Source organism: Orbicella faveolata, unplaced genomic scaffold (assembly GCF_042242905.1).
Source record: "Orbicella faveolata isolate gen_17 unplaced genomic scaffold, um_ofav_v1 contig_46, whole genome shotgun sequence".
Lineage (NCBI taxonomy): Eukaryota > Metazoa > Cnidaria > Anthozoa > Scleractinia > Merulinidae > Orbicella > Orbicella faveolata.
Genome location: NW_028301576.1, coordinates 22,369,884 through 22,383,910, shown reverse-complemented (window position 1 = coordinate 22,383,910; position 14,027 = coordinate 22,369,884). Strand labels below are relative to the sequence as shown.

The 14,027-nt window shown below is 39.6% G+C and overlaps 1 protein-coding gene across 1 annotated transcript; it reads left to right on the top strand.

The window, feature by feature from the left end:
- Positions 1 to 2,112: 2,112 nt before the first annotated feature.
- On the top strand, positions 2,113 to 13,449 carry LOC149098906 (sodium-dependent glucose transporter 1A-like). The gene is made up of 3 exons (XM_089278014.1): positions 2,113 to 2,415; positions 6,405 to 6,690; positions 11,048 to 13,449. The coding sequence occupies exons 1-3, from the start codon at positions 2,113 to 2,115 to the stop codon at positions 12,199 to 12,201; spliced, it is 1,743 nt and encodes a 580-aa protein (XP_089134140.1). The 3' UTR covers positions 12,202 to 13,449.
- Positions 13,450 to 14,027: the final 578 nt, after the last annotated feature.

Sequence of the window (14,027 nt, the reverse complement as noted above, 5' to 3'; positions counted from 1 at the left end):
CTCAGTGACCTGGCCTTTGTATGGCAGCGAGGCTAGAGTTGACCTTGTTTTGATACAGACCTCAGTGCTTTTGTCAAGATGTAAATGCACCTGGTTAGCATCAGAACAACAAAAAGCAGTGAGGTCTGTGTCAAAACAAGGTCAACTCTAGCCTCGCTGCCATACATAGGCCAGGTCACTGAGCAGACAACTGTAAAATGGTCTATTGTCGTGTTTTGTAATTTGAGACCTGGCAAGTGTCAAAGAGGGTGGGTTTTTTTTACATGTACCGAAAAAGGTAATTTTTTTCAAGCCAAACTGCGACCTTGTAAACAACTGACGGTGTTTTTTGGAGCATTCTCATCCGTCCAAATTAGCCACTTTAGAAACAAGAGGAAATCTGGGGCGAGTCCACAAACCACTGTGAGATGTAACTCGCCCCAGATTTCTCCTCATTAATTAAGTGGTGAACTGTCTATGAAATTAAGACAATTTTCGTTTCGATGTTATCGAGATTTATTAGCATCCTGAGCATTTTCTCGCTTTGACTGAAACTTAACTGGATCTTGTTCCCACCCTCTGAGCAAACGTCTTTCTAATTATCTAACATCGCTAATTTCCTTTTGGTGTAAACAGGACAACTCGGATTAATATTAATTGAATTAATATTAATCCTGATGATTATTATAATCCAGTAATAAATTATTATAATTCAGTAATAGATTATTGTAATCCTTTACTGAGGTTTGAGCCATGCCTTAATCAATTATATTCTGATAAATATTAATCCACCGTGATATATGCCGGCTCCGAACCTCGAAACAGTTAGTGTCTTTGGGATATTCACTATTCTCATGCAACTGCTAGTTATTCCCTTTCTCAAGCTCCCCTTTTTTGTAAACGCGCATGCCCATGGCACGGATTTGCTGGCGCAGAGGCGTTTGTTCCTATTCATTTACTCCTAGGGGCAACAGTGGTATCTACCAGCTCTAGCATACGCACGGAATCATCATAGCATGTGACTGATGTGATCGGTGTTATGTCTCGTCAGTCCCGTGTTATGTCTGCAGTGTGTCTGTCATATAGATCTGTTATATCCAAACACTCACGGGAATTTTATCTGGATTATAATAGAGATGATGATATCGGATGATATTATTGATAATAGTCTAATCCTTCCAATTGAATTATAGTAATCTCTTACTGAATTATAATAATCTATTACTGGATTATAATAATCTATTACCAGATTATAATAACCCTATTATAATCTATTATTGTTATTATTATTATCATCATAATCTACGGATTAATACTAATCCGAGTTGCTCTGTCCAGGAATCCAATGGATTCTTGCCAATGTGCAAAATGTGGCTCTTATCAGCTCTTCCCATTTTCTTTTTCCCTGTCCACTTTATACTTATGCTTATCCTTATAAAAAAAATGCAACTTAAATTGCACAATAGAGGATGAAAAACCCCATGCATACATGCCTTTTTATAACCCTATGAGGTAATCTCTGAGCTAGCTGTTTTCAAAATGGTACCCAGCCTCTCGCAGACGGTTTCCACGCGCGTTTAGAGCCATCAGCCACCGTGTCCTCGCGAGAATACTCGTTTCCATCAAGAAATGGCCTCTTTCACATTGACCTGTTTTGGCTTGTTGATGGAATGCAAGTGCGTCTCGCAAATTGAAAATAAAAATATCCAGCTCTTCCAAGCGGCTTGACCTCACACACTCGTTGTCGGGAAATGGCTGTCAACTTAAGTGCCACTATGGGGTAGGGTAGGGAAGAAAGAGATATAGAGTCCGTGACATGCTGAAATTTAGCATTTCACTTGAATTTGAAACATAGTTCTATCATTAGGCGTATACCAAATTTTCCAGGATGAAGCAATTTTTGTTGTTGTTGTTGTTTCTTGACATAATAATTTTGTTTTAAAGATTATTTCCCGTCTAGGTATTGGTAGGGAGAGTATTTGTCGTCTTGTGACTGTCTGAAATGCGATCCTCGCAAAACAAAAATGGACTCCTGTGTGATGTAAGCAGTGCATCGTTATTTTTCTGGACTACGTGTAACATCGTTAAGTTCAGCTCTCAAATTTCCCTTTCCTCCTGCGATGATAGACGTTTATGCGACTTCTTGAACATTTCGGTACTTGTAAAATGGCTGGATTATCGTCGTCGACTGCCAAAAGAGGCGGTAAAAATCTGGGTCAGCAAGCAAGCTCAAACGAAATGGCGGAAATTCTTCGCGCTTGGGACGATGAAGATGACGAAATGGTCGACTTTATACGGACTTCAAAGGCCAAACGTGAAAATCTTTCCTGGGCTTGTTCACGAAATACTAATGGTTCGGCGACTGTGGCGAAATATTCGCCATCATCTGTACGAGTGGCGAAAACTGTGTGCCTCTTTGTCAGTTTCTTCGGCTTGGTGAGCAGAATTTCTTACTCATGCTTGCAGTGAACCTAAAATGTTTATAGGAATGTTCTGTTACAGCTTGCGTGAATTTTAGTGTAGATGCTCGCCTCATTGAGCACAAACAATATGCTGCTATTATAATGACAATAAGCCTCGAGATCGACTGGTAAATAAATCGAAGAAAGGCAATCGAACCAGTTTTTCATGCGTCTGCTAGCACTGTCAAAGTAGCTGTGGATAGGTGATAGCCTGCAGACTATTTTTTCAATGATATGATGAAATTCATTGTCAATAATAGGACAGACACATGAAAAACTGGTGTAATTTTTTTTTTTTCACGAGAACTGCAGGAATCGTCGTGCACTCATTGGCTAATTTTCATTGTCGCGTTTTAGACAGACACATGAATTTATAGTTTATGTGATGACCACGCAACGAGTGAGAGCGGACAGTTTGACATCCACAGCTACTTTGACCTTTTGACAATGTTACATGCATGATGAAATTCATTGTCAATAACAGGACAGACACATGAAAAACTGAGGTAATTTGTTTTTTTCTTTACAATAAATTATTGCATAAATTATAAATTCATGTGTCTGCAGGCTTATGGACATTTGTAACATAGCCTTAGACAAGCATGCATTCTGATTGGCTGATATGCTCGATCCATTTGCCTGTGGGTTGCATGCTGATGTCAGTTTGTTTATTTGTACTTTTTCTCAGCAATTTTTTTTTTTTAACGATGCCACTTTTTTAAGGCATAATTCCTATTTTTTTGCCTAAAATATGGACAAATCTAATAATTCTTTTGGAGATGAGGAAGATAATTCCTGTGAGCTACCAAATTTCTAGCGCAAGGTTTTTGTCGGACCTCCACCTTGCTAATTTAAGCGAGCAGGAGTTGAATGAGCTGGTTGAACAAGCACTCGGAGACGAACCAACAAAACAACAAACTGGTCTGTATCAGCTGAAAGCCATTGAAATACCTTTGGCGAGAAAAACTTGAACATGAGAGTTTTAGCAAATATCTGTTTTAAGTGAAGTCTTACAAACTAAATCCTTTTGTTCCAAAAACATTAATTAAAGATGATAGTTTTTCAAATATAGGTAGCCTCTGATGAATTATTTCAGATCCTGGGTTTCAGTTTTGCTAGATCGCTCGTCGTTCGATCGTGAATTGAACTCTTGAAGAAACAGCTGCTCGCAGGAATGCCTGCATCTTGCGCAAATATAAGCTTGCATTTCTGACATCTTCCTTTAAGCCTCAGTCTTCTGCTCAGTTAAGCTTATTTTACCAAATAACGAAAGTAACAAAGCATCCTTTAAAGCCGTTCATGTGTTTAAGTTCAGCCTTAGACTTGCAATTCATCAAATTTAAAACAAAGTGGAAAGGACATCATAACCCACAAACCTGCTATTGAATAAGAGCATCTCTAACAGCTCAAAGCCAGGGGTTTTTGTTCACTTTCTTCTCCACTCTCGCTTTTGAGAAATGTTTCTTTCCATATTGTTCTTTTGTTGAAGAGGCCATGAAGGACAGAGAGCTCAGCCACCAAAAGCTTCAACCATGTGCAGTTTGTTTTCAATTCTCCGGAAAACTGATCCAGTTTACTGTAAGCTTAGTCAACTTTTGAGAAACGCTTTTACTGACTACAATAATTATTTTCGTTTGTTGTCAGCTTGATATTTAGGTTAACTGAGCAGTTTGAAGTTGTTTGTTTGTTTGTTTGATCGAGGAAATATATTAAAACTATAACTCGCCGCAATCCAGGAAAAATTGTTGGTGTGTTGCTTTGTCAGATTTTTGAATGAACATTTTCGTGCGGTTTTAAATTGATGTAAGTAGGATGAGATTTAATAAATATTATCTCAAAAGTCTCAATATGTTTATACAAGAAATGGTAAATATGCAGTGTGGAACTATCGAGTTATGGATGCTCTTGGGAGGTTTGCTAAGCACTCAAGAAGCTTCTTTCTTTCTTCTATGCTTCTTTCATGCTTAGCAACCTCCCACATGTGTCCATAACTGGATAATTGCACGCTGCACGCTTACCATTTCTTAATTGTCAATTATTCCATGAGCGTGCATTGGATATGAGTTGGCTTATCATTATAATCATCCGATATCCACCAAGCGTGAGTGGAATATTGGAATATTGAAAACACCCCTAAAATATAGAAAACTAAACTAAAAAAAAAACTCTTAAAACATAAGGTATAATGGCTGACAACCCATGATGGCTAAGCCAATGAAAATGCTCGAATTGCATTATCCAATGATCCAATTCATAATAATGAAAATTAGCCATTGAGCACACAAGGATTTCTGCAATTATCGTTAAAACTGCAAATTGTTACTAATTCATTACTTGCAAAAAAATTCAGACACTAGAATTTCGGGTGTTTTATTTCAGAGATTTAATTGGAATTTCCTTAGGGAGGGGGAGGGGGTGGGTTCTTTAAGACTAAAGAAAAAAATATAGAAATGTTTGAAGCTTAAGGCAATTCCCCTGAAATAAAATTGGATTTAGATTTTTGTTCAAACTTTGTCCAATGAATATTTATCATATGAGAACTTAAATTATAAAATAAAAAGGGGGGTGCCCGTGCTCGTTAAGGAGCAGTGAGGCATTGAAAGTGTCCCATTTTAGCATTATTTAATGCTTATTACAAGAACGCATTCTAAGTTATTGTAAACTCTTTGTGAACCCAGACTCATGAAAATACGCCTCAAACTACAGTCAATACTTGTGTTGGACACAAATAAACTTTTTAAGTTTGATTTTGACAGACAGCTGAATCTTTGTTAAAATATTGCAACCAAATTGCTTGCTACGGCTATCAAACTGCAAAATAGAAAAGACTACAATGCAGCTACTATTTTTCTTTAGTTATTTATTCCATTTTCAAACATAGAAATCAGATCAGTCTTTTCTCACGCAAAGCTAATGATTAGTTGATTAAAATGACTGGGAAAACATTTGGGGTGTCCAAGCTCGTTAGCCAGCTGTAGCCATTTTTCAACTGACAGAACTCAATATTAAGGCAAATCTGCTGTGTTTTCAATGTGCGCGTGCACGAACGCGCGCTTATGACGCCATAAATTATGCGCAGTAAGGATGCGCAATGCAATACAGGGGAATGACCTTAATATTGGAATTTTCAGTGGAGTTGGGGGAGAGAGAATATTTTGTGGAACTACACAATTTTTGTACACTAATCTTATCTCACCTCAGACGGATTGCAGACGAAAATTTGGGACACTAAGCTGCTGAAACATAGCTAATGAAAATTTACCCCAGCAGCCTGCAAAACACATTTTAGGCTGAATTAGTTCTGTGAAAATGTTAGATTTACTGCACCCTCAGAGTTTTACAGATACACTGACAGGAAAATAAGAAAAAAAATTATATCATTCAAGCCATTGTTTCTGACCTCAAACAGACTGTCTTTTGCATGTCTGTTCACTGTTCCTATGGTCTGTTCAACTAATCTCTCTGGTGCTGCAGTGGACATGGGCATAGTTAGAAGAATGGTGAGCACATGGTGTGTATCCTCTAGGTTCTTTCAAACATTTAATTTGTTTTTGATTCAGAGACAATCCAGGCAAACCCAGACAGCTTGTTATAAGTTTTTTTTTATGTTTTAGACCATCTTTTTGCTTGGTTTAGAGCACAATGTTTGAGTATTTTTCGCACATGTTTGATTTTTTATAAAGTGAATTCAAAATGAAGACATTGATATTACTGTTACCTAACACTAGGCTAGACTTCCAGTAGTTCCTCTTTTGCTTAGTCCGTCATGCATGATGCGAAAGAAAGCCACAATAAAAAATGGCCACACAACGTGCTTGAATGACTAAGCGAAAGAGGGACTACTTGTAGTCTAAGCTAATCACACAGAAATTCTTGGAAAGCCAGTTTAATGGCTAAGTGATTCTGACACTAATATTGCATCATTTTTATTAATACTAACAATTTTTTTCCCTTTCTACACAGGGTACTTCTGTGGCAATCCTAGGACCCACATTGATAGAGTTGTCCTGTCAAATTGAAACAAGCCTGGCACACATGTCATATGCATTCACATCTCGCTCTATTGGTTACCTCACTGGGAGCATTGTTGGCGGCTGGTTATTTGACAAGTACAATGGGCACGTGGTGTTATCGCTGTCATGTTTGTGGGCCACTCTGATGATGTGGGTTTTGCCGTACGTTAGTAGTATTTATGGGTTGGTGGTTGTCATATCACTGTTAGGAGTGGCGCTTGGATCACTTGACACAGGTTTGAGAGATCAAATAATATTAATAATGTTGTCAACATCAGTCAGAGCAGAGTTCTTGCCATAAAATGTAAAATGTAACAGTGTCACTGTTTCAAATTTGATATATCATACTCTTTACTAGATAATTGGCAAATTTAATGTGCAGTTCCAGAAAATAACCATTTTTCCCCCACAGAAGGGATTGGAATTTCCTGGATATATTTTCTGGAAAGTTCTACCCAATGCTGCTTACAGAGATAATGAAATATGGTACACGTAAAGATAATTTTCTTGGCGTTTTGTTTTGAAGTGGCTACTGAGGCATTGATAATGAGAGAATTTTAATCCAGCCAGTTAATTTAAAACACCCTAATAGGGAAACTATTTTGCCTGAGACCATATGTGTGACATAAACTTTAAAATTCTCCCTAAGTCTCTCTCATGTTTGTGTCAGGCCACCTGGCTTGGCTCTTTTGTGAATCAGTTCAATGATGTGGATGGTTATTTACAAAATTTCCATTTCTTTAAAACTGGCTGCTTGAGATACATGTAGTAATAATAATATAATAATAAGTAAATAAATAAATAAATAAATAAGTAAACTATAAAAATAAGAATTAAAATTTTGTTGTCACTGACTAAAAAACTTTTTGTGTGGACGTTTCGGTTAAAATACTATAACCTTCTTCAGCATAAATGGCTACAAACGCAAATGAGTGCTTTAAAAGAGCGGCAGAAACGTCACTTGGGATTGCCAAGGGCCTTGTAAATGTCAGGAATGTAAATGTGTTCATTAGTGGTATTCGGTTTGCAAATTGAGTGCCACGCTTCTAAAAATAATCTTTTTGACCATTGGGAACAGCGGTCATTGATCTTGACATCATCAAGGTCTAAATCATGATTGTTTTGTATGCAATGTTGGGCTAATAAAGAATTCCTGTCTCCCTTGAAAATCGCTCTCTTGTGTTCTCTAGTCCTGGATCTTAGGGCTCTCGATGTTTGACCGATATAGACTTTGTCACAGTCTTTACAGTGATTTTATAGATCACTCCTGTTGATAGGTCTTTACTGAATTTGGCTTTAGGTTTTTTTAAAATAGAGGCAACGGTCATCACGGGTTTGTGGGCAACATGGATATTGAACTGATCTAAAGTTTTTGTGATTTTCTCTGAAGTTCCTTGAATGTACGGCAAAGTAACAAAACCTCTTTTAGTTTGAGACTGGTTTGTAGAAACAATGGTACTTTGACAGCTTCTAATAAATTGGTCGGTATAACCATTGATCTTTAGAGCGTCGACCACGTGTTGTACTTGGGATAATTTGGCTTTTATCATGCCTGACTACAAGTATGGTATTTTTAAAGTAAACTATGTTTAATGTATTAATAGCACTGTCGTGCTAATTGGGGGACACTGTAAATACATGAAAATAATCAAACAAATATTGCAAATAGAACATAAACTATAATAATTAAGAATCCCAACTGGTGGGAGTCTAACCAGTTGGCTATTTACACAATGCAGTCGAAGATAGCGGTAGGGTGGAGGATTTGAACCAGGGAACTCCAGATTTCAAATCCAGTGCCCTAAACCACTTGGCTACGCTGCCTCCAATCTGGTGAAAGGGTCACTTTGATGGGTAGGTAGGAGGGTAGACAGGTGCTAAAAACTGAAAGCATTTTAGGGGAGATTTGATGTCGCAGAAAACGTTTTGTGCTTGAATGGTAACTGAAAAGAAACACTTAAAGGAGACTTCAAAATTGCTCCTGGCTCTGTCTATTTTCTTCCAACTGCCCTACCACCAGCTCACCCCCCCCCCCCCACCACGCCCTGCTACCCGTAGCAAAAGTTCATCTTGATACAGACTCAGCATGTGCATGTAATTCAATGCAGTTCCTAACAGATACTTCAACATTTTCAGCGATAATAATCCTATGGGCAAACACTGTATTCTCAAACAACCCTGTTGTGGGTCGAGGTATCATAAGAGGGAGGGAAATTTACACCTGATATCTGCACTGTAGTGAGCTTATTTTTGGGAGGGGTTATTTTCTGAAGGGGTTACCTTTTTTTGCCCAGTATATCAAGATGGTTGCTTTTTGATTGCGACCACTTTGGCTAAATAGCAATAAATTAAATGTATCTACAGTGGAGGAACTATTGTGTAATCAGGGCTGCAAATAACAGTCAGTCATCGGACATTGGCTAGCCAAAATTTGCTCGTCCGACAAATCCCAACTGTGGTCGGACATGTTGTGCGGACATTTACCTTACGGTAAATCATTTTACCGTAAGGATGAATAAAGATCTACCGTGAGTAAATCTTACTTTTTTTTGGCGATGTCCGACCACAATCTGTTTTGTCTGACCAAGATGGTGTCTTAGTAGGACATATGTCCTTTCAAGAGAAAAAAAAATATTTGCAACCCTGTATGATGGCAAGACACTTAACTCTCACAGTGCCTCTCTCCACCCAGCTTGTATAAATAGGCACCAGTGAATTAAAGTACAGTTGAACCTCCCGTAAGCTACCACCCAAAATGTCAAGCCTAAGTGGTCGCTACAGGAGGTGGTCGCTTACGTGAGCTTAGACCATATTGGGTGAAAATTTTGCCTCATTAGCATATGGTAACTGCAGAGACTTACCCCATATTTGAAATGCTTTAATCTTGTGAAAAGTCAATTTCGAGACAAAATCTGGTACTTCCCATTGAGAAATTTCCATCTCGTGTACTACTCAGGAATGCGACAATGCTACAACACTTTATTATCCAATTTACGCTCCATTATCTGTCAAATGGTTGCTTACAGGAGGCTAAAAACAAAAGAAAATGTCAAACTTTTAGCTCTAAAAGTGGTCGCGGTCACTTGCGAGAGGTGGTTGCTTACAAGAGGTTCCAAATATAGTGATTTGACTTGGAAACTTTTGGTACTCCGGAAAACTGGTCGCTGAGGAGAGGTGGTCGCTTACGAGAGGTAGTCGCAACCGGAAGTTCGACTGTGTATATTTTTTTGTTTGGGGGTGGGGACGGGGGTGGGGGGGGGATTGTTTGTGTAGTAAAACTGGGATGGACTACATATATCATCCTATCCAGTGTGGAGTAGAAATACTTCTAGTTGCCTCATGCTACAAAACCTGGGATAACCTCTGATGGTATGGACCATTTGGCCCAATGCACACTTTACCTAGTTACACATCTATAACAATATCCACTGTGTGAACAGCTTGTCCACAGTCTACAGCTTTTACTCCCGTTTGTTGCACTGATGCCTGAGTGAGCGGCTATTGACCAATCACAAAATACGTATACTGGGGCAGATACAGGAGTTTAGAGAGGGGGGCTCGAGATACAGACCGCCGAAGGTGGTACCCTGTAGGGGAATCCGTGGGCATTCTCCCCCATAAAATTTATGAAATTAAGGTTCTCGGAAATCGGATTCTCGGCATTCTGAGGCCAAGTCCGATGTCAGAAAACGTTGTAGTTTCATTCCATTAAGGATTGAATGCATTGAGTAATATTTTTACAAGTTCTACGAGGTTCGTCTGAGACCCCTGAACCCCCCTAGATCCGCCCCAGGTATATGCATATATATGATGTTGTGGTTCAATTTTACCTTTGGTACAATGTGGTATTTTCCTTTGTTTCACGTCCATTATTTAAGAAATAGAACACATGTACCGTGTTTGTATCGAGCTATAGAAACACGAGTGGACGTTTGGGAGAATGAGAAATGCTGTGGGAACACGAGACGCAGGCGAGTGTTTCCATGGTTTTTTTGAGTTCTCCCAAACTTTCACGAGTGTTTCTATTAAACAATTTGATTATGAGGTCGATAGAAATCGAGAGCGAATAATCTAATTGTCTTAGTATAAATCTGCTAGTCGTTCAAAACTTTATCTAAATAATCTTCAGACACCTCGAAAACGCAAAGAAGCGGCCGTCATTCTGTTAACAAGCGCACATTGCCACGCTACTCACTATCTATCACAGACTAGATAGTGAGTAGTTTAGCCAATCAAAGAACGGAATTCGTGATGGAACGGTGGTAGATTTATACTAAAACTCAACAGAAACACGGGGAGCATGTTTTCTATTTCTTTTAGAAAACACCGCGACGGAAAAAAGGAAAACAACTTGTTTACTTTGATCATCAAAATGTAAATTCTCTTTGCACGCGCCATCATTACGTCAACAGCGCGTGTTTTCTTAGGGCTGTTTTCTTAAGTACATTACCATGTACCAGAATAGAGGGGTACTGAGGGTAAATTTGAACCATAGCATGTTGAAAGCTTTGTTAGAACACTTGGAAATTTATTGTCATTTACTCGCTGGAGTTTTAATTTTGGCTAATGAACAATATTCATCTTGTGTTTCAGGTGGGAATGTCCTTCTGCTGAACACCTGGGGTAAGAAATCAAGACCTTACATGCAGGCTCTTCACTTTGTGTTCGCCTTCGGCGCGTTTGTGGCCCCTCTTATAGTACAGCCCTTTCTTCAAGATATGGGCCCACTCAGGATAAATGTCTCAGACGCAACCACAAACGAAACAGAGTTCATAAACACAACAACTTACCACGTAGTGAATATTACTAATTGCAGTATTTATAATGCCAGTGAGAGTACGATGCCTGTCACGTGGGCGTATTGGATCAGCTCTCTCCCCCTGGCCATTACTGCTGTTGGATTCATTGCGTTCGTGTTAATAAAAGCTTGCAGTCTACAGGACGCTCAGAGTCAGCAGGAAGATGCTGCTAAAAGCAACCAAGGCAGCCTGGTATACAGGCTGGTGATTCTTTCGCTGTTTTCTATATTCCTTTTGCTCTATGTGGGTCTAGAGATTGCATATGGAGGATACATCTTTACATTCGGTGTAAAGAGCATTCCATCGATGAGCGAGGATGATGCAGCATTTCTCACTTCTGCCTTCTGGGGCAGCTTCGCCTTGGCGCGACTGGCATCTGTACCGTTGTCAAGGTATCTGAGACCTTCCAAGATGCTCTGGCTTGACATGGCTGGGTGCATGTTGGGATCAGCCATACTAGTGTCGCAAATTTCTAACTTAGAATGCAACAAATCCGACCATACCAAACTGTGGGCGGGCACCGTCATTTTGGGGATTTCAATGGCGTCCGTGTTCCCATCTGCCATCAACTTTGCGGAGTATTTTGTAACAGTGTCAGGAAAGACGGCATCTGTTCTTTTAGTGGCGGCAAGTTTTGGCGAGATGCTCATTCCCCTTGCTGTGGGAAACACGATTGTTGATACATCGGTGGGGCCGTGCTCGCTGATGGCTTGTGCGTTTGTCATCAGCATCTTAACGCTTCTGACTTACTTGTTGATCGTGGGAGTTAGTCGCTACTTTAAGCGGAGCACCGGCTTTGCTGGGATGTTGTACCAGCGGAATCAAGAAAAAGATGAAGACGGGAGAAGTAAACGCCAGCCTGATGAGGTTCTACAGCTCTTGGAGCAGAATAACGAGGAATTCTTCAATGGCGATCAAGACCGGGCAGTGTATAGTCAAGTGGCGTAGAAGTATTTTTTTTATCTAGTCTAGAAGAATGAAGTGAAAAGAGTGTCATTCCCCAGTGAGAGCCTGTAATATTTCCAAGCTCATATCTCAATTTAATTTTAGACATGGTAACCATTTCTTCACTGAGTCATTTTATCACGAGCGTTGCGTGGAAGTTTTCGTCGAAGATTTAAATGCGCGTTAATCCGCTTGGGCTGGTCACGTGACCAAAATCCGCGTCACTGGATTGGCTATTTCTGGGATTCCGGGATTTCTGACCCCAGGGAAGGATTACCTACGGAAAAAAGTCTATAAGGGAAGTTAATCCTATCACCCTTCACCTTCTCTTGTTTTAGGCAATGCAAAACATGCATGAAAAAGTACAGAACGACAATGAAGATTCGTGGGACTGTCACTTGACCATGCATACAAAGTATCAAATGCTTCTGTTTGCCAAATCTCAGTCTTTTTTTTTTTTGAAGAAAACGCGACCCTTTGATTGTACTGCGTGAACTACCCTTCCCTCCCCCCATCACGTGGCATTCCGTCTAAATTTGTGTGTTTAAAAACAAACAAACAAACAAACAAGATAGTCAATTTTAAATTTGGTATTGAAATAAGAAGGTGAAGTTCTTAGACCGACCAACACAGAGATACGAACTCTTGAACCCCTAAACAACAGGGAGCGAGCGTTCTGTCCACTGAGCTCGGGAGAAACTTTAAAAAAGAGTTTTTGCAACAAATTTGGTGAAAATATAACTTCTTTACGGACCTGGGGCCCGTTTCTAGATTAGGAAGGTCCCGAAAAGTTTTCGCACCCGGAAAGCCGTAGCAAAATCTCAAACCTTATGATTACAGAGCTGTTTTATTCACATATTCTTAATATAAACAGAGGTTCCATTCCGTACAAGAGGTTTCAGGCGTATACACCTCTCTGTCTTTAAATACCGATTAACTGAAAATGGCTTTTCGGGCCAGAGATGATTCCGGGGCTTTCGAGAAACGGGCCCCTGGCCACTGGAGTTCATCTAAAAAATGGCAGATTGTTAGTGAATTCGCGATACAAGACCGGTGATTATTAAAAGGTTTAGGTCCAGTTTTTTTCCTTTCTTTTATTCGCTACAGCATTCACAGTAACAATTTTCTCAGTATATTTTATAATAAATAGAGCATTTTATTACAGGTATTTACAATACAGTATTTTAAGTGATGTTCCAGCTGAAAGAATTAAATTTACTTAAATTCAATAACAAATGCAGGGCTTTCACAGTTTGGTTCACTGACTGTTCAGTGCAGAAAAGGCGACGATTTTCGGCAATCCTCCCCGGAGAGTTCACGATTTTTTTGTCCAATCAGGAAACAGTCTGAGCTCGTCCCGAGCAGTAAGAATATTCCCTCGTAAAAACTGTCGCCACAAGCGCTACAGTGACGAAATTTGAGGGTAAGGCTACTTCATGGAGACGGGAAAACACGTCATGAATTGCTTCCCACATAACTAACAGTGAAACATTTTACACAACCATTATATAAATTTAACGGAGCTATGAGACCAAAGAAGTAAGGAAATGACAGTCACCATTTCATGAACTGTCTCTACGGCTCGTTTACACCACAGGAAAGGAGAAAAAAAAAAATTGGGAAGGGCACTCAAAGACGTTGCCTGTGAACTTCAGTCCGAGTTGTTTGCATTAAGCCCCGGCCAAACGATCGCAACATGTCAACGCAACATATCGCAACATTGTTGGGTGCAACATGTTGGGTGCGTTTGGCCACCCTGTTGAGATGTGTTGCGACATGTTGGGTGTTGTTGGCTCCAATTTGACCATTTCCAAACTTGAGCCAACGAC